The sequence below is a fragment of the Alnus glutinosa genome, chromosome 5 (assembly GCF_958979055.1).
Source record: "Alnus glutinosa chromosome 5, dhAlnGlut1.1, whole genome shotgun sequence".
NCBI lineage: Eukaryota > Viridiplantae > Streptophyta > Magnoliopsida > Fagales > Betulaceae > Alnus > Alnus glutinosa.
Genome location: NC_084890.1, coordinates 28,128,979 through 28,150,154, shown reverse-complemented (window position 1 = coordinate 28,150,154; position 21,176 = coordinate 28,128,979). Strand labels below are relative to the sequence as shown.

The 21,176-nt window shown below is 35.3% G+C and overlaps 2 protein-coding genes, 1 long non-coding RNA gene and 1 pseudogene across 3 annotated transcripts; 2 read left to right on the top strand and 2 right to left on the bottom strand.

The window, feature by feature from the left end:
- Window positions 1–2,435: 2,435 nt before the first annotated feature.
- Window positions 2,436–4,902, bottom strand: LOC133869207 (putative glucose-6-phosphate 1-epimerase; annotated as a pseudogene).
- Window positions 4,903–5,009: 107 nt separating this feature from the next.
- Window positions 5,010–5,874, top strand: LOC133868086 (uncharacterized). The gene is made up of 3 exons (XR_009900284.1): window positions 5,010–5,152; window positions 5,253–5,290; window positions 5,815–5,874. It is a non-coding gene; the product is annotated as an uncharacterized LOC133868086 (long non-coding RNA).
- A 1,872-nt stretch (window positions 5,875–7,746) lies between these two features.
- Window positions 7,747–10,166, top strand: LOC133869415 (uncharacterized). Its single transcript, XM_062306408.1, has 2 exons — window positions 7,747–8,023; window positions 8,717–10,166. The coding sequence occupies exon 2, from the start codon at window positions 8,894–8,896 to the stop codon at window positions 9,419–9,421; it is 528 nt and encodes a 175-aa protein (XP_062162392.1). The 5' UTR covers window positions 7,747–8,023; window positions 8,717–8,893; the 3' UTR covers window positions 9,422–10,166.
- Window positions 10,167–17,048: 6,882 nt separating this feature from the next.
- On the bottom strand, window positions 17,049–18,110 carry LOC133869206 (uncharacterized). The gene is made up of 2 exons (XM_062306165.1): window positions 17,618–18,110; window positions 17,049–17,164 (listed from the first exon to the last, which is right to left on the bottom strand). The coding sequence occupies exons 1-2, from the start codon at window positions 18,108–18,110 to the stop codon at window positions 17,085–17,087; spliced, it is 573 nt and encodes a 190-aa protein (XP_062162149.1). The 3' UTR covers window positions 17,049–17,084.
- Window positions 18,111–21,176: the final 3,066 nt, after the last annotated feature.

The following is a 21,176-nucleotide window of genomic DNA, read 5'->3' as shown; positions in this document are numbered from 1 at the left end:
AAAACAATTCATCAAAATAAATGTTACAGATATTATTGAATATGATCTACATTATTTTAGCACCTATATCTTAATAAAAAAATTGAACTAAAAATGATCCAGTTCCTTGAAAAAGAAATTATCATTTCACTTTTGTTTTAACAATTTTACTCTTCTTTTGAAGTATCTAGCTCCCTCCTGTCCTTTGAATTGAGGAGGATTTGATTGAAACATACTACACATTCTTCATTTGTTATTATTACTATTTTTATCTTTTAATTTTTTAAAATCACCATTAAATTTGTGAAGTTCATATGTGAGATAAGATAGGCTTCACAAATTCAACTGTGGTTTTTAAAAGTGATAAAAAAATGAGACGAAAAAGAATTAGTACTACAGAATAAAAAATAAAAAATACATTTTATGTCATTTTTGAATGCCATTTTAGGCTATATAAACAATACTAAACAGTTAGCGCCGTTTAATTAATGCCACTTCTCAACCGACATTAAAGTGGTGGTCTTAAATTTATTTCATGCCGCTTAGAACACAAACGGCATTAATTTATATCGTTTGAGGAAAATTAGCATAATTAAATTTAATGCTGCTTATTGTTCAAACGACATAAATTTTATGTCGTTTGAACAATAAGCAGCATTAAATTTAATGCCATTTTTAACTGTAAGCGACATTAAATTTTATGACATTTGAGTACTAACCGACATTAATTAATAATATTTTTTTTCTAGCTTCTGTCATATATTTTTTTCTAGGCCTATTAAAATACCTTATTGGCTGATCCACAAATAATGTATTCACAACCATCATGATACAAAAAACCAACTAATACAACCTGATAAACATTGCTTAAAGTTAAGATACACAAATAGTATACTTTAAACAACCAACATGATCATAATCATTACAATTCTAAAAATGATTACACTTACGTATAACTTAAAATCTAATACTAAAGCAAAGAAATTGTTCCATTGTCAATAACATGATTCAAAAAACCCAGCTTGCATTCAAACGTTAAACGGCGTCTCCAAACCAAAACACGAGAGATTAGCACACAACTTCACAATTCTCTTGTCCAACAACGTCGATCACTTAACGAATAACTGCATATAAGAAACAAGGAAAAAAAAAATCATATTTAGATTATATAAGGATAAACTCGAATTTTCATGTACATTAAGATCATCTTGAACAATACTCTTAATTACTTGATTGGTATCTTCAACAATAAGCTCTTATTACTTCATTGGTGTCTTCAACACTTTCAGTAAAATCAACCAAGCTTCCTTTTGAACTTAGTTTTGGGATTTTTTAAAGTTAACAATTTTTTTTGGACAAAAATTTCCTACAAACATGTTTGTATGAAATTTCATACAACCCACATATAAGATTGACATGTATCTCTTGACATGTGAGAAATACATATTTTTTTTATTCGCATATATCTCTCACATGCTTTTTGATTGCATTAAATGTTTAGTGAAAGATTTTGTTTTATTTTATTTTCATAAAAAATATTTTATTTAGTTTGCTATGTATTTTTTTACAATATTAAGAATTATATGGGTTTTATTTATATTAAAATATAATAGGTATCACCCCAATAATATTAGAGACACCTTCTAATTTTTTTATTAATGCTTTGACAATCATAATCTATAGGTTTTCTTCGTACTATTTTTTCCATTATACTTCTTTTCATTTTAAACTACTTATATGGAGAACAAAGATTTTAACATGTTTTAATTTATATGGATCAAAATAAAATTAAGAGTCTTACTTTTTAATTCGTTTGAATGTTTAATGCTATTTTATTTTTTTCGTTTGAATGATTCACTCAGATTTTTTTTGGAAGTGTTTTCTCTTCATTTGAAAGTAAAAAAAAAATACAAAAATTTATTTGATCATTGAACGTGATGTGAGAGAATTTATTTGATTGGACTAAAGGTTGAGTGAAACATTTTGTTTTATTTTGTATTTATAAAAAAAAAAAAAAAAAGTTTTGTTTATTTTGCTCTATATAATAATTTTAATGTTCAAAATTTTATTAGTTTTATTTGCATTGAAATTTAATAAGTATCATACAAATAAGGGCGTTATGAGTGTATTGGCCAGCAGCCTGTAGAAAGTATAGTATAAAGCTTTACTCTTTCATTAATTTTTCAACAATTAGAGTGGCGCTGCGAAAGCATGGTGGGCCCATAACCCACAGGTAGCTGGATCGAAACCTGGCTCTGATAGTAAGAGAGCAGCTTCCCCACCAATTTTTATTTTCCCTCGTGTTTCGAAGCATTTGTTTGAAAGTATATCCTTCATAAAAAGGAACAAGATATTATACTCAGAAAAGAAAGAAAACTAAATGAGTAGTGAATTACAAAAACAATTCTTTTCCACCTTCTTTGGGCAGCCATAGAATTAAAACATAGGCTGTTCCGATTATCCTAGTACTACATCTTAACGTTTGAGCCATTATATAATTTATATATATACATATATAACATTAACTATGTTCGTTCCTACCGGGAGGGGAGGTTGTGAAAAAGAACAAAAGAAGACAAAAGCTCAATGTTTCTCTTCAAATTTCCTAAAAAAGATTGAGGTGCTCACTGCTGAAACTGGAAGGCACAACCGAGAGCTGCAACCGCCCTGTCCACTCCTCGCCTGGCTTCAAAGTGACGGGTTAATTCTCGATTGCTGCCCCATCAACACAAACCATCTGTTTGTATTCCTCATCACCAATGTCTACCATTGATTTTGATTTCTTCTCCCAAGGATTCCAAACCGCTGTAGTAGGAAAACAAATCGGTAGAAAATAACAAATTAGTCCTTGGTTCTTGGCGCTCAGTTGTTCAGCAAACAAGGTACATTACAGCTATAGGGCGGGAGAATACCTCTAAAAAAAAAACTAACAGGAATTTTATTTCCTTTTATTGTATGTGATGCTTATAGTTGCTCATATGTATGGCAGCTTACCGGCATCCGGAAGTCCCTCCTTTCTTATTACGTACATCTGCTTTTTTTCATGGTCAAGGACTGCGTTTACATTAGGAGAACTAAGATAAACTCGATCCAGCTGCCAAGAAAAACAGAAGAAAACATGGACTCTTTAATTGTTAGAGTAATGATAATTACACAACACACTCACATGGAGTGAGACTTAAGGGTTTGATTCCTATACTTCACCGGTACAACAATTGCACAACACCCCCTCACATAGAGGTGGGCTCCACATACTGGGCCCCACCCCCATGTGAGGGGGTGTTGTGTAATTGTTGTAGTAGTGTTGTAAATCCATCATTTTCCGTGAGACTTATGTGAGTAAGACCCACCACATGGGCCCCATCCTATGTAAGTGTGTTATGTAATTGTTATGTAAAGTGTGTTGTGTAAAAATCACTTTCCTAATTGTTATCCCTCTGATTGCACCCAAAAAAAAATAACAGCAGTAATTAAATGCAAGATTAAAACCCAAGTAAAGAATAGGCTCAGTGACATGATAAAATACTCCTTCACTGTCATTCTTAAGAAATAACTACAATTGAAAAAGTTTGATTTTTTAAAGAGTCGATCTAAAAATGTACAAACAAGATGTTTCCTCCCCATATCAGTCTTGAGAAATGCAGCTATCATTCTGTTGTCAATTTCTAATTTCTTTAGCAGAAACCTTTAACTTGTCAATGTAAGTTTCATAGAAAAATAATAATAACATCTTGATATGATCTAGTAAAAAAATTTCACACCATTAATCTCTATATCTCGAGTCTCCTGGCTAAATAACTCCAATGTTTTTGTTACAAATAACAGTCATGCGAACTTACCTCGGATTCAAAAGTTATAGCATCTCCTTGTTCTGTAAAACGTTCTCTTCGGCAAAGATTGTCTAGGTAGTCAAGTGTCTCCAGCCCTTCGATTCTTACTTCACTGTACGTGGCACAGTTGATGTTTCATATAAAATCGCACACCCAGAATAGACATGTACATAATAATTACAGCAGCAGAGAACTGAAACTTGTATGCCTTTACAAGAGCAAAGTGAATTTGTCTGATTGAAATTTAAAAGAAATATATAGAAAGGAGTAAACTCGTTTGTCATTTTATTTCCATACCTTATGTCAGAAACTGACGAGTATGTGTGATAGGCAAATGAGAAACTAAACGGCTTGCCGTTGACGTTCCTAACTCGTGATGTCAGTGTCAGATCTCCGTCTGTCGCAAGAGACACCCTAAGACGTAACTCAAAGCTGGAAAGGAAGAGGAAAAAATAAAATAAAATTGTGTTAGCAAAAACATCATCCGATCCCTCCCTTGAAACGCAGATAAAGATAGGTCTGCATAGGCTCTCATGCGCTCAGCAATGGATCAATGCAAGTTTGTCAACATATTTTTAGAATCCAATCAGCTAAAGCAACGTAAAGAGGATTAAGGTTCTAATCTAATTATCATTACATTTTTTATTTCAAGCCAATAAGAATTTTTGAACTTCCTGTATACACAATTCTAATACGGAGTTGGTACTTCCGTAAAAAAATTTATGGAAGTCCATATCAACTCTCTAAGAAAGAAGTTGACACGTGTTTTATGCTTGATTAAAAATTAAAAAACTTTTTTTTTTTTAAAAAAAAAAAAGCTTTAAAAGATTAAAAAAAAAAATGAAGGTTGAGCCTCCCTCCTGGCCGGTTTGGGGGTGGCTGAACCATTCCCAAAGAGAAAATGGGGTGCCTAAAACCACCCCCAAGAGTAGGGGTGTAATTCCAAACCGGTTATAATTAGTCGGGAAATCAGCTCCGGATAATTGGGAAACCGGTTTGGTACTTGGTTATAACCGGGTATTCGGAGTCGGAGCCGGATATTAGTTTTTTACATATTCGGTTATAACCGGGTAACCGATTCCAGGTGTATCATATATGAAAAAAAATTAAAAAATTACCCCCTACCCTAAACACGCCCCTTAACTCTTTCTTATTTCCATTTTCTGCTTTTCTCTTCTCTTCTCGCCGCCTACAGCCTACTTCTTCTTCTTCTTCACAAAAACTGAAACGCTCTCGACTCTCCACTGTCACGCAGCATGCTCTTAATTCTTCTTCTTCTTCTTAGTTCTTAGTTCTTAGTTCTTCTTCTGTCAGGCTCTCCACTATCACCCATGACAGATCTGGTGATTTTTTATTCAGCCTTCATCTTTGATCTTTCGATTCTTTTTCACCCTTACTGACTTTGTCTTTCTCTGTTTCTCTACAAATTTGGTGATTTTTAAGGCAGAATGAGCAAAAGAAGCAGTCTAGTAAACGGTTAGGTATGTTGTTCTTGTTAATTTTTGTTTTTTAATGGCTTTATCGGTTTGATGGTTTCTCTACAGATCTTGTTATTATTTGTTCTTTAAATCTAGTTTATTTTTAGATATGTTTTGATTCGTTGAATACTTTAATACTTTTTGTTATGTTTGTTTTTAGATCTCTTTAAATCTCCTACTTTGAATCCTTTTTGTTTTGATTTGGTGCTTGAGTACATAAAACAGATATCTTTCTAGCATCACATACGCATAAGCAAAAATAAACAAGATTTAATATTATAATTCACGAAAAACTTTAATCAACCATCTTTGGTTCTGCCCTGACTTTTATGTACAATAGTTGTACATATAAGTTTTTTAATCAATTAGCTTCCAACTTGCTAGATGTTCTTATATGGGTAATGTCGTAAACTGAGAAAAGGGAGCACTCAAACATATCACACAAACTGAACAGCATGTAAGAATGTCTACTATTTATATTGTGATATGCTAAACCCACACTAATGATAGCTTGAATCATTTCACAGTATGTATGGATGGGGAGTTTTCGAGTTCGATAAAATTTTCCTATAAGAAGCAAGCCAAAGGTTAGTATTAAATATCAATATGTTTGTTGAGTTTTAATTAAATACATATAAATGCTAGTTACGGAAGAGTCTAATCCTGTTTGAAATTTTTGTAGATGATGTTTTTGTTGAGGTGAAACCAATCCTCAAATCTACAGTTGAAAGGCATAATGTATGTGTCCTAACTTACGGTCAAACAGGATGGCACAAATAAGAAACCAGTAATTGAAATTTTTTGATTGAATTAGACCCAATATCTTAAAAGTTGGGCTAAAACGTTTAAATAAAGCCCAAAAAAGTTTAAATGAAGTCCAAAAAAGTAGACCAATACTTAAATTAGACCCAAATTTTTATTATTTTTTTTTTAAAAAAAAAATACTACCTGATCTGGATAACTAGTTTTCACTCAGTTAATCAGGGTACCCGGTTATTGAAATTCAATAACCAGGGACTCCGGAGCCGGTTCTTAGTTATTGGCCAATAACCGAGAACCAACTCCTGGTTTACACCCTTACCCAAGAGCCTTAGTTTGGGGGGGGGGGCTCGAAGGTGATTCGGCCACCTCAAGGCCAAACCCTAACCCTAACCCTTTTTTTTTTTTTTTTTTTGAAATCCGACAATTTATAAGAAATATCTTCAAAATCCCTAACCGAAACCAACACATTTAGTGCAGAAAGGAAGTTCTAGTGGGTTTCGGTCATAGTTGCCAACCCTCACCGAAAACCACCTCTTCGGCTAGTTTGAGCCACTTCTTGGGTTGAATCAGAGAAACACCTGTTGTTTCCGCTTAAAGCCGAAGCACCATTCTCTCTCCCCTCTTATTTGAGTTGTGTCAACGTGGGGCCTCACAAACCCTAGCTTGAGGTATGTAATCTAACCTGAAGATTCAATTTTTCATATTGGGTTTAGCTTGATTAGGAGTATTGTTGATGATCTTGATGAGATTATGAACTAGGATTTAGCCTTTAAGGGTGGCCGACCCACCCTCATGGGCCAAGAGGGTGGTTCAGCCACCCCTAGGCCAAATGGAGGTGGTTTTAGCCACCTCCAGACCGGTCATGAGGTGGCTCACCCACCCCTAAAAATATATATATATATATCAATTTAATAATTTTTTTTTTAAGTTTTTTAATTTTTAATTAGGCATAGGATACGTATTAGCTTTTAATAGGGTTGACGTGGACTTTTATCAATTTTTGGACAGAAATTTGGACGGAAATACTATCTCCCTTTTTTCGCCATAACTAAGGTACTATTTACGATACGAAATGAATCACATGAAACAAAAAATAAAGGCATTAAACCATAAGGATCGAACGTATTTAACCCATATAATTTTATAATATTGGTTGAAAACTTTTATACGCACATTTGATGTAAGTTACCTGATTGTCTTGAATTTTGACACTGAGATTTTCCTTTTTTCTTTTTAGGAAGAAATGAGGATTTGATAAAATCTTTAAAAAAATCTTTTAATTAGTATGCTTAATACTAACAGAGTAATGTTTTTTACATAATTCTAACTAATTTTTTTAATAATCAATTATATGATTTGTTACAAGAGGAGGGAGAAGAGAAGAGATTCGAACTAGTGATCTCAAGACGTGATTTCCAATTAATTGAACTACTCCTAAAAGATTATTCTTATATAAGAATTGTACAAGAAATATTAACCATATTAATATCAATGCTATTATGTTACTATAATATATGATCATATAACTCTACAAATTTGGGAACCTTACCCAAGCACTTAACTTAACGTAGACCACACGTGTTGGGTGCACGGGAAGCAGCCGGTCTCCTGTTCTTCCATTGGATGGTTGACCACGAAATTTGAAGCCCGGATCAAACATAGAACCGGCAATATAGCCCGCGTGCATATCTACACGTCGACGTACACGAACATAACTCTCTATTCTTTGACATAATTCTCTCTTCTTTTCCCTTTTGAAACGCTACCGGAAACACTATACGCCAAACCCAACGCTTGAGCTCTGAACTTCTCTCAGTGCCATACCTCTAACACAACACTTCTCTCTCAGATCTGCGGCGTGAAACACTGGATCTTTCACTGTTTTCATTTTCTTCTGACCATCTTCATTTATTGCTCTTCCAACACAAGTCGATGTGCACCCGGCCGATCGAAGATTTGCCGCATGAAACTACGGTGAGTGCACGATGTCGTGTCGATCTTTGAGTTTTGTTGTTAATTAGTGTTCCTATTTTGTTTTAAAGATGCACTTTTTGCAATTATTGTGGGAGCCTGGGAGGTATGCCCACAACATCGATCCCTCATGTCATCCTTGTCGATCTTCAGAAGTTAAAGATATTTTTAGGAGCTGCTCGGAAAAGTCCGAGTCCTCAATTGGTCCTTGCTTAGATTTATAAGATCGGAATTTTCTAGCGTCGAGAAATAAATTAATAATAAATCCTGTCGCTGTTTACAAAAATTTTGGTTAAGAGCAAACGCTTTTGAGATTTGTGCGAAATGCTAGAAGTACAAAATCTTTTATTAAAGGATCATGATTTTTACTAAAATGATGTAAACTTATTTATTAGTATCTGGATTATTTCTGTTTATTAATTATCTTAATTATTTCTAATGAATAAACTCGACCACATCTTAATATTGATTTTTTGGTAAAAAATTTGGTACCCCTAAAATTTGTCACAGTATTATTTGGACGTCATAGGGAAAAGGTAGATAGTCCATTCCAAGCCTCCTCATGCTTTCTAGGGACGTTGTGAATTGTTTTGAGATCAAAAGGCATCGTATAAAAGTGACAAAATTGTATTGGTTCTCTCAATAATTTCTCACTCTTTCTTTTTTCTGCTTACTAAATGTAATTGTTATTGGCAGGATGAAATTACTTTTGTCTCATGAATGAGAAGTTGCTGTTTTAAGACTACTGTATGATTGCTATCATAGCGTTATAGTGGTTGGATTTGGAAGACATGGGAAGAAGAGAATTACTGGCTTATCAGGAATTCTTGGGGAACTAGCTAGCTAGAATGGGGACTATGGTGCGAGTGTAGCATGACATCTCTTCTCTTCTCGCCATTTCGTTTCACTTTCACATCCTCCAACTCTTGCTTTCCCTTCTCAAGCACTAGCCTTTCCTCTCCCCGCCGTGTCTGTACTCAGCCTTCGAACTCAATGAGTGAAACCACCGTACCAGAGGACGGCGACGGTGTAAAGGCGGATAAGTCTGACGTGCTCATCCAGTACGTGGTGCTCCGGCGAGACCTGATTGACACATGGCCGCTCGGGAGCGTGGTGACACAGGCCTGCCATGCCTCCGTTTGTGCTGTCTGGTCCCACAAGGACGATCCTCACACCGTCGAGTATTGTAGTCCCCAAAACATTGATTCTATGCATAAGGTCACTCTTGAGGTGAAAGGTGAGCCTCAGATCTTGAACTTGTCAGAAAAGCTCACAGCTGGTGGCATCACTCATAAACTGTGGATAGAACAACCTGAAAACATTCCAACTTGCCTTGCTACCAGGCCCTATCCCAAATCTGTAGTATCATCATTTTTCAAGAAGTTGAAACTCTGTAAGTGAGGAAACGCGCCTCTCCAATGGGTTTGCTGGTGTCTTCCGCTTCCTCCGATGCTCGCCGCAATGTCTTTCGATGTCCATGCATCGGCGCGTGGCATGCACGCGACTGGGAGTTTGTCTCCCTTTCCCGCGCACGATGACTTCGTTTAGCTCTCCATCCTTCCCCCGCCACGGTTGTTGGTGGTACTTGGCCGCTTCTCTGTTCCACGCTGGAGAGACGTCTTCTGGTGGTGGCGTGTGGCCTTCACGCGCGGCCACTGGCAGACTCTTAGCTGATTGTGTTTTTGATTTATCTGTTGTTTGTTTTTGTTACTTGGGTTCTTGTTTTCCTATAGAGGAAACTACTGCTATTGAGATTGTGTTGGATACTCTCTTAATTGTAGTTCTTTTATCGGACTTTTACAGTTTTAGTAATCTTTTGGTGACTGTTGCTGGTTTCAAGTAGGAGTGCAGATTGGTTTATCCAAATCTGTTATCCTTTAGCTTTTCAAACCACTTTGTGCGGCCCTTTGATAGGACTGGGTCATTTGAATGACCCATTTCCTAAGCTATGTAATTATCTCGGTGTTGTTTTAGTTTGGTTTGGGTATACTGTTGGGGAGCCCACCCATTTTTCATTATTAAGATTGTCCACTTTTTCTTCCTTTTGGATTAGAAGTGGAAATAATCTTCCCTTGTAACCTTTTTCTTTATTCAATTAAGAAAAAAAAGAAAAAGAAAAAACTAGCTAGAATGGGAATTCAATGGATATGCCCAGCTTTCCAATATTGAAAATCATGTTGATAAATGATCATTTGAAGCTATGTGAAGAAATCTGAGTTTGAGGCTTAGTTCATTGAACTACTAATCGACTTCAAGCTATTTTTCTCATAAAGTTTTTTTGATATACATGTTAAAGAATGTTAAAGATTGCAGATTTTTTCAGTTCTTTAATCCTGTCTATTTTAATGGAGAAAGACCAAGTGAAATTTTGTACTTTGTTCTTATATTATGAGCAACTTTGATCACTATTTGTATTGAAGAAAACCCACAATAAGTTTAAAGGCAGTAAATATCATGACACAATTTCAAACTAGTAATGCAAAGTGCAAGGATTTGTAGACTAGAACAAAAGCTGTTAAGAGTATATTTAGATTATCCTGAAGTTAGGAATTTGATGAGAATTGTATTGCCTTTGATAGAAATTAGATTATCTTGAATTTAAGGATTTGATGATATTGAATCACCCTAAATTAATTAAGGGATTTGATTATGATTATATTTCATCTGTAAACTCTATAAATAGAGCATTTTGTATTGTACACTCATCAAGTGAATAAGAGTATAATGTAGCCCTAATTTGGATTTATCCTATAGACGTAAGTCATAGACCGAACTACATAAAATTCTTTTGTCTCCATTTTATTATTTCCGCTAATGTTTTTATTTATCTCTGTCACTATCTTTTCTTTCAAAATCAAACCAGACATGTTTTGAAATTTATCAATAAATGCTGAAATTTAAGTTGAGTCCGCAATTGGTCCTTGCTTGGATTTATAAGATTGGAATTTTCCAGTGTTAAAAAATAAATTGATAATAAATCCTGTCAGTATTTACAGAAAATTTCATCAAGAGCAAACGCATTTGAAATCAATAGGTACGTGGTATTATTATTTGGACATCATTAGGCTCCTCAGCCACTCCTGAGTAGAAACTTTTCTCAAGAAATCTTGAGAACTTTGTAGTTGAAATCAGAGGTGGAGGTGAGGGTAAGAATTGGTGAGTGGGACAGTGGAATTGTGAAGCGGAATAGGATGGGAAGTGAGGGGTCGAAGGAAGGACTCGTCGTATAAATGTAGAGAGAGGACTCCAAAGCTTCCTCTTCGACATTCTCTAGGAGACCTTTAGCTTGGCTTACTTCTCGAAGAATGGTAATTAGATCAATATAATTTTCTTAACTAATCCAATCATAATTATATGGAGAATATACTCTCTAACAGATGGCTCGGCAACCCCTTTGAGCATATATGGGTCGCCGAGCAAACCCACTGCTATTGGGGTGAAATGGTGAAAAAAAAAATAAAAAATAAATAAATAAATTTGAAGAGTGGCCTAACCATCCCTAATGGCCGGCTTGATTCTTGCTAATATAACAAATTAACGAATTTTGTTAACTTTTCTATTGGTATGGACTAAGTTTTTTATTTTATTTTGTTTGTCCCAAAAACTATTAATCAATTTTTTAAATAGAAGTAATTATTTTTCAAAATCTGAAACAACATGTCCCTTGAACCAGCCTCGGTACTCGGTAGTGTACAAATTTTGTTCAAAGTCGTGCCTGTCTAAGTCAAACAGTCTTTTCTGAGGGAAGATCACATGCCGACTGTCCTACGCATGACCGTCGATTGCAAGGATCTGATGGCGATAGCAGATCTCAGCCGTTAATGTTTAACCGGTGTGTTGGCAGATTACGTCATTTGCGTACAGTCTCTCACGCTTGTCTTGTACCGGAGACCACGCGATTTGAGTCATTTGACTCGTAGCCTCACGAGATCATTGTGCACCCAAGACCACAGATCTTCTCATTTTCCCCCCAACAGACTCGTTTATTTTTATTATTTTTTAGGAAAAAGTACCCATATCACTCAAACAATTATTTTATTGTTAATGTACTCTCAATCTACAAGTTGTGTTAATATCCTCTCTAAACTACTAAAAGATATCAGTGTCTCCCTAAAGCCAACAAAAAGACAAAAATAACCCTTAAAAAGTATCAATAAGACAAATATATTATTATAAATTTGAAGAAAAAAAAACTTACACTTTAAAAAAAAAAAATACCTAAACTTCAAAACGTCTCCATTTTTTTAGGAAATTCTCAACTAGGGGTCTTTCGTTAGGATTTTTCATTAAATTCTATTAAAAATTCTAAAATATCCTTGTGTTTATTTTTTTAAAAAAAAAATTATAAAAATTTTCAAATATTCAGGCATAGGCATTTTTACATATTTCGTTAAATTATAACCAACACCTAAATCCTAGCAATTTTCTTCTTCCTTTTTTTTTCCTAAAAAAATGAAGGGTATTTTGGAAATTTTGATAAGATTTAACGGAAAATCCTAACGAAAGACCCATAATTGAGACTTTCCGAAAAATGGATACCCTAAATTGAGATGTTTTGAAATTCAGATATCTTTTTTTTAAAATTGTGAAAGTTCGGTACCCTTAAGCGAAGTTCTCTAAAAATAAAAATATTAATAAAAAGATTTATAGCAGACTGCTTTAGATTTGGAGAAATAATTATTATATAACTCTTGTCTAACTTTGCCTACGTGGCATTTTTTTTTCTTTTATTTTTCATTTTTTTTTTTTCAAAATACGATAAAACCACTTTAGGAAAAAATGTTAGGTCAACTTCTTGAAAAAAAATATTTAAAAATAATAAAAATAAAACAACCGTTTCACTTTTAAGCTTCATTGTCTATCGGACTATCACTGCCGATCTCCCACCTACGTGAGACCAAGCCCTAAACTAGATCATTCAGATTATAGTTGGAAAGAAAATTGAGGTAATAAGCCAGAAAGAGTTGATTAGGTGAGACGATAGTAATTTCATCCCGATTAAGATTGGGTGAATCACTTTTAATTAATGTTCCGTTTGTTTCGGCGTAAAATGATTTCTGGAAAATGATTTTGGTATTTTCCAGTGTTTAGTTGGAGCGAAAATAACAGTCAACGAAAATCATTTTCAATTTGACCGTAAAAGCTTCTTTAATTTTCGGAAAACGATTTACGATTTTTAAAACCGTAAATCGTTTTCCGAAATTAAGCTCTTTGTCCTTACACGCATGTTTGATATCTGATCGTTAAAATTTAGCAATTGTCGGTCATCGGGATCCAGTCGGCGCCGGAATCAGGTCACCGGAATTCTGCCGGTGCAGGAATCAGGCGGCCGGAATTTTGCCTGTACCAGAATCCGGCACCGGCAGACCAAATTCCGGCAGGGATATCGCCGGATTCCGGCCAAGCCGGTCGGATTTGGACGGATCCAGATATTGATCCGGCCGGATCTGGACAGATCCGGTCATTGATCCGGCCGGATCTGGCCAAAACGGCCGGGATCCGGCCGGATCTGGACAGATCCGACCATTAATCTGGCCAGATTCGGAATATTCCGGCCTGAATCCGACCATTTTGGCCGGATCCGGTCAAACTTTCTCGTCGGAATCCGGCAACGGCGACCGGACGTTGCCGGATTCCGGCGACAATTACCAAACTCTTATTTTTGCATTTCGTAATTTTTTCGTGCGAACCAAACACCGAAAAATATTTTTGAGAAAATCATTTTACGACGGAAATCATTTTACGTCGAAACAAACGGAGCATAAGATGAAATTACTATATCTCACCTTATCGAAGTACTTTCGCATGTTTCAGGGTGTTTCCAACTGGTATGCTCTGCTCCTCCCTCATAGATGCCAAACCATGCAGTGAGATGGTATTAGATTAAACTTTTGTTGAATAAAAGGTAAACCAAAAAAAATAAAAAATAAAAACTATTACAGTTTTCGATTTAATCTTCTATTTTCATGATATATATATATTCTTTTTATGTTGTTCAAGGCCATGCTATTGTTGTGGGTATACTTGTAAGAGAATCCTGCATTCGTTCTTGTGGTATATAGGTATGGGCCAGCTGTTTCTGTAAATTCTTTCATATGGATTATTTTTAATTAGATCATTTTTCAATTCATATGGATAATTCTTATGCTCCGTATGTTTGTTTTGACGTAAAACATTTTCAACAAAATTACTTTTAGAAAAAATGATTTCTCTGAAAATATTTTTTAACGTTTGGCTGGTACGAAAAAGGCACCAACAACGAAAAATTACCGTTGACAAGATTTCATTACTGGCAGGGAGGATTCCGGCCACTTTCATAGAATTCCGGCGATGAAGGCCAGAATCCGATGACAATGGCCAGATTCTCACAAATGTACATATATGGTTGCTTTTTCACTAAATTTCTTATTGATTAACCATTGGTATTTTGTGAAGTTCTCATTGATTATCTATTGGAATTTTGAACTACTATTATTAATTCGCACAATCGATAGATATTGTTATTAGATTCATAATCGAACCGAATCGAGCCAAATATTAATATGACAAATTTGATATTATTGGTATTTTGTGAAGCTTTCATTGATTATCTATTGGAATTTTGAACTACTATTATTAATTCTCACAATCAATAGTTATTGTTATTAGATTCATAATCAAACTGATTCGAATATTAATATGACAAATTTGATATTTGAACTCGATTTAAGCTCGACTCGAGCTCATTCTTATGTATTCAAACTTAGGATTGTTAAACATTCAATTAGCAACTTTGGCACAACGACACAATTATCAACCTAATCCTTGGTTTTTCAAGTTTATTAGACTTTACTCAATAAGAGTAGATGAAATATTCCAAGTCATCGTGAGTTTGACTCGAACTTATATATATATGTTCAAACTCAAGATTGTTAAACATTCAATTAGCTTTTTTTGAGCTTGATTTGCTTTATTAACCAATTTATTAATGGATATATACCTTAATATCAAGGATACCCGCCCTCCCTTCGCTCTTCCCCGCTGATTCTACTAGCGCATTGGCAATTTGTTCACTTTCTAGAAATGGCATAAATCTATTTAAAAGAACATAAAAAGTTAAAATATATATATATATATATATATATATATATATATATATATATATATATATATATATATATATATATATATATATTGATTTATTGCAATTTATTTAAATTTCGAATAAGTGTATTTAGCATCATTTTTATCAATTGCAATTTTTCTCAAGCCCATGCAAGCCTTTTTATATATGAGCTTCTTAATGAACAAAATAATTTAATTAATAATCTTACCTCAACAAACGGTGAAAACCTAGTTCCGGTTACTTGTTATTGGTTAAAACCGGTAACTGTAACCGGGGTAGTTGATTGGCCAAAATAGCCAACCGAGTAGCCGGTTAACCGGTTATTTAATAACCGGTTGATACTCGATTATTCAGACTGGTAACTAAAATTTTTTTAAAAAAAAAAATTAGGTTTTTTGGGCCTAATTTGGGTATTGGGCTTACTTTTTAGGCTTAATTTAAACTTTTTTAGGCTTTTAAAAAAAACATTTTAACATTTTTTTGGTCCAATATGTTAGCCTAAGTTGGAATAGAAGTAAAAGTATAAAACCCTAAATTTTATTATTTTGGTTTTTTAACTATATATATATATATATATATATATATATATATATATATATATATATATATATATATATATATATATATATATATCCGGTTACCGGTTATAACCGATTTCAATATTTTTTAAAACCGATAATCACTTCGGTAGGGCTGGTTACTAGCCAATTATAACCGGCCAACTTTACACCCTTACTCAGCAACACACTAATTGTTAAATGGTGTCAACATCACTAAGAGCATTCCCATCGGATGATGCAAATTTTTATCTATTATAGATAACCAAAATCCATTTTTTGCTAGTTTAGCTAACAACTTTCAAAATTATCATCCATCCGATTATCTAGATTTTTATTTATTTTATTAAAATAATCATTTTTAATATTTTTTTTATTCTTTTTGTTAAAATCGTGATCAGGACGAAGAAAGGGAGGGCTGAGCTTCGGTCACCGTCGAGATCTCCAAGCCAGCGACAACGAGCTCGCCAGATCGCTCCAGCTTCGGCCGACTTTGAAGCTCCAGACGAACAAGGACGTGTACCAGCCCGGCGATTCGGCAGTCGTCACTGTCGAGATCTCCAAACGCTCGAGCCAGCGACGACGAGCTCGCTTGTACTTCCTGGAGGGACTGCCGTCAAGCGGAAGAAAGTGAAAGAAAGTGACGGGAAAGAGGAAGAAAGTGAGAGAAACAATCATTAAAAAAAAAAATTGATAGATCTGTGAACAGTGCAACGCCACATGTGGCGTTGCACTGTTCAACAAATCTAAACTGGCGTTGGGATAGAGAAGCCGATGGATGGGGTTTTTTTGTGGTTTGCTTATGTATTATAGATTTACAGTGAGTTTTACATAACCCACTGTGAATGCTCTAAGTTACTATGAAACTCCTCACTAATGGTCCAATAGTCTAATCTTGCGGACATCTATGTTGAGTTGGTATGCTCCATCTATCATTAATTAATTAAAAAAAAAAACTAGAAAAAAAAAAAGAGCAATAATATGAAGATGTACGCTAATGGTCGAACATTTGAATAGTACATGTCTTTAGTTGAATATGCTGGCGGTGTTACTTTACCAACTCTTGCAAAAAAATTGGTTACATGAGTATGCTCTGGCAGCTCTGCCCTAAAAAGGCTAAGATTCAAAATGAAACAGAAGAGGAGGAGAAATAGATCAACTGGGTGAGAGCATAATCTTCTAACCAAAGTTCTCATCAATGCCAATAAAAGTCCCCAGAAATCAAGCTTATCCATCTTTTTCAACGTTTTTTTTTTTTGGTTGCAGCAGTAGCAGTACTAACACAATTATAGAAAACCCTAATAAAGCTTAAGCGACCTCTCTCTCTTTCTCTGTCTGTCCCTTTTTGTTGTCTTTTTTGTCTCATTCTAGAATTCTGTGTCTGTACAAGCCATCCAACACTTCAGAAGGACTGCATCACAGAACAAGCAACGGCTTGCGCCCAATGCCTCAACTTGGTTTTTACTTGCTGAGGATCATCCCCTGCATGTATGCCACGAAATATTAAACATTAAACGACAAAAAGAAGCAAAACTGTAACAAAAAAACACACACACATGAATCTTAACTCTCTTGTTAACCAATGTTATAAAAGAGCTTGGCAATTAATGTTAGGTTTGTCGTGGACATAACGTACCCTTAGTTTATGGCTTTATTTACTCTCAAAAGACATAATTTTTTTGTCAAATACGTATTCAATATTGGGAGAGAAAGGCTCGTTATCGTCCGAAAAACTTACTTTAATATCATGTAAAAGTTTATACGCCTTACGCACTCTCGAAAGACACGTTGAGATAAGGACACTTCAACAATTTTCACATTCCATGTGTATTGGGAAATAAGATTAGATTTTTTTTCCAACAATTAATATATTAAATAAAGTTGTTCGAGAATTGAATATGGAAAGTACTGTCGATTGTAGTATGAAAGCTTTACCGGGACCGCAGATCTTCCATGAATCGGAATCACTCCTTGGGCTCTCGAAAGATGAAGACCGTCCCTCAAGAGACGATGTTGAGTTACGGCTCTGCGGCGTCGAGACAGGACTCGTTGACAGTTGTCGATTGACCGCAAAGTAAAGGTCGAGAGCCGGCAAAGTGCCGCATAGTCTCTGACCATCTTCCTCGTTGAACCCGAACCCAAGCTCTATGCACCCTTTGAGCTCATGCAAGTCCTCGTCAGTGAGGTCGTCGGAATCGTTGTTAATGCCGTTCTTCTTGCGCTCCTGTCGAAGAATCTGACGGCGCCGCCTCTCCCACGCAATGTCCCGCGAGGTCTCGCACATGGAAAGCTGCTTCGACAAGCGCTTGCTGCTCTTCCATGGTGGCGGCGTCAGTAGCATTTGCTGCAGCTCTTCCTCATCTGACCCGCACAACGACGGCGACGACGACGACGACGAAATTCTCTTCGACCGTTGCTCACCCTCCATTAATTTCTTCTTCTCCTAAAATTGCCTTGCAATAAAGATGATTCTTTTGATGGCTGGGGCAGCGACTGTGCCGCCCCGACAGCCAGGCTTTGCGTCCGAAGGTGTTGGATGGGGGTGTGGGAATTCGCTTAGTGATGGGAAGTCACCAGCCCAACCGGCTCAACGAGCAGGCGCTGTAGAGTCCTTTAATGGAGCTTCTCGCCCATCCATGGGCTTTCTTTTAACGTTGTACCATTCGTTTGTAACGGTCACCACCAATCCCTACGTTAATTTTAGGGGGTGGCAGTTAATTCTTAGGGGGATTTGTTCTGTTTGTTTGGAGGGTTCAGCTGCATTCCAGTAAAACATTTCTAACAAGAGTAATAATCCCGCGCCTCCCGACCTTCACGTCCACGAGTAATACTATAAGGAAGATTAGAGTCTTCTTAAATGACACGTGACTTTTAAAGTCATCGTTAAATTTGAGGTATTAATCATTATTAAATTTTAATCCAATGGTTCCGGTACATTTGGCGGCTTCTGAAACACATTCTAGAAACTATCGAGTATTAATTTCAAGTAGCAAAATTCTATATTTATATATTTCAGCTAAATTAAGCACATTTTGTTGTGATCCAACACACACAATCATCGTATCCAGGAATCTAGAAGGTTAAATAAGCACTATATATCATCGAAAGAATGCTTTTGTAGACCATACCCCATTCCTCAATTTCTTGATATTACGATATTAACAATTACATTTAGTAACCACCAAAAGGAAGATTAATTGTGACAAATTATTCAGAGACCCATTACACTTTAGTCACGGATATTGTGTCTTCCTATTCCTATGAATATAAAGGAACACATTTGCAGCTATAGCTAGATTACTTAAAATCTAGCCACAGTAGCCACAGCCACGATATTTTGGTGCACAAATTACTTAGAGAAGGGTTATATAATTTAGTCACTAACAAAAGCCCCAAAGATCTCCACCACATCATATTAGGCCATGCGGGTCTGATTTGTGTCGGACCCGGTCGACTTTAGAAGCTCGATCTATAGTTTAAATGGTTTATAGACAAGTTTCACGGGGCTCGGGAGGAAATTTTTTTAACCCGTTTCAGTGTTTTAACTTAGTTGAAAATCGAATTTATAGTCGTTTAATTATGGCTTTGGGTCCAAATATTGTTCAAGATTGGCGTATCACTGACATCATCCAACAAACACTAGACTTGTTCCCTCCTGATTCGACTTGGTCATTTCGGAAAGTCAATAGAAGTGCAAACTTCGGTGCCCACTATGTGGCACATTGGGCCGCAGCTCGATTCCAGTCAAGCAGCATTCCCACATCCTCATCAGCCACCTCTTCTGCTACTACTCAGATTGTCAGTGCTATTTTAGATCCTGGGCAAAATTTCCTGTTCCTTAATAATTAGTTGTAATGTTTCAGTTGTAATGTTTCCCTTTGTATTTCAATCGTATCTATAAAAAAAAAATAAAAAATAAAAAATAAAAAAATAAAATAAAATAAAATTATGGCTTTGGGTTTATTGGGATTGACGCCTCGTTGTATTGTTTTTCAAATAATAATAAAATATCACTACAACTTGGTAGATTTAACTCTTAATTGTGAACCACGTAAATCTCTTTGTTTATAATTGCTTATTTTTATTTGATTGATTCTTATTTTCTGCTTATCATTGGGAAATAAGCACATAGGGGGAAACTCGTTGGAGGCCCAGCCAGATCGAGTTTCATGCGGAAAATCATCGGGTGCTCATCGGTTTCGGCCGGAAGAGCAATCTGATCGAACTACTCGGTCCGTACCCGCGGAGAAACAAGTTTCAGGGGATTAAGGTTAGGTATGATTTGGATATATAGAGAAGGTCGCAGATCGATCGCCTGCATGCGAGTGAAGAGAAGAGCCAATGACTTTGAACCAAAAAAGAACAGAGAAATCATATATACAACATTATGGAACGTCATTTCATGTATATATATATATATTTGACAACTTTTAAAGAAAGAGGAGTGATATACATACTCCCGGCATGTGCTCACTCTTGAGTGCTTATCGTTTGCGCGCACATACTTTTTAGAGCTTATTTAGATACGTGATAGTAAAAATTATTCTTGAACGAAATAACAAATAAAAGTACGTGTAATATTCAATGATAACTTTCACTATCACGTGAAGAAGTAATCATTTTGAAATACAAATAGCATTTTTCAGTAACATATGTACTACCAACAATTTTGGAATGATTTTGCTGACCCGTGAAATTAGCCACATCTTTGTTTCATTGGTTTTCGAGAAATGCTATTTAGTATTTTTCCGTCTTTGTCTCATACTTTTTTATGACTCTAATTTCTTGAAAATTAAACATTGAATCTGTAGGAGTGAAAGTGTAAGTCTTATTAATCCAATGGTTGATTTTATCAAGTCTTTTGATTTTTTCAGCGTTTTTGGTCACACGATTAACGCTTTTCCCTGTAAGCTTATAACACACTTCCTCATCTTGCTCCACGTTGACTTCTGTAGCTTCATCTAGCTACACGCGTCCTTGCTACGGTGGGGTTTTGTTTGCAACGCCTAGCTCTGGACTGTCAATAAGTCTTCATTTTTTTTCATCGTAGTCGCTCTAGACCTGTTTAGTAAAGAGTTTTGTTGTGCATTTTTTGTTTTAATAGTAATAAAAAGTTATCGATGTGATATAAACGTGAAAGGATATTTGATTTTTTTTTTTTTTTTTTAAAGAAAGTTGTTTGGCAGTAGGATTTTTTTTTTTCTTTTTGTTCCTTTTTTTTGAAAGAAATAAAAAGAAGTAACGCTTGTGTTCCCAAATTAACATACCACACTAATTATTTTCGATGGAGATAATTTACTTGAGGAAATCAAAGGTTATAAAAACCGAAGTCCATAAATTTTTAGAGTTGATCTTATTTTCACTAGAAACGAAAATGACCCTTCAATAAATTATAAATGTATAAATAAATTTATGAGATATGCTATTTGATATTCTATTGTCATTCTCATATCATTTTTCGTTATCGGGACATTACCCAAAAAAACAAACCAAT

Bases quoted from the DNA above. Each gene is read 5' to 3' on its own strand.
- LOC133869415 (XM_062306408.1), top strand. From the start codon at position 8,894: ATGACATCTCTTCTCTTCTCGCCATTTCGTTTCACTTTCACATCCTCC.
- LOC133869206 (XM_062306165.1), bottom strand. From the start codon at position 18,110: ATGGAGGGTGAGCAACGGTCGAAGAGAATTTCGTCGTCGTCGTCGTCG. The intron at 17,165-17,617 runs GTAAAGCTTTCA...GCATACATGCAG, and splicing joins ATGGAAGATCTGCGGTCCCG to GGGATGATCCTCAGCAAGTA.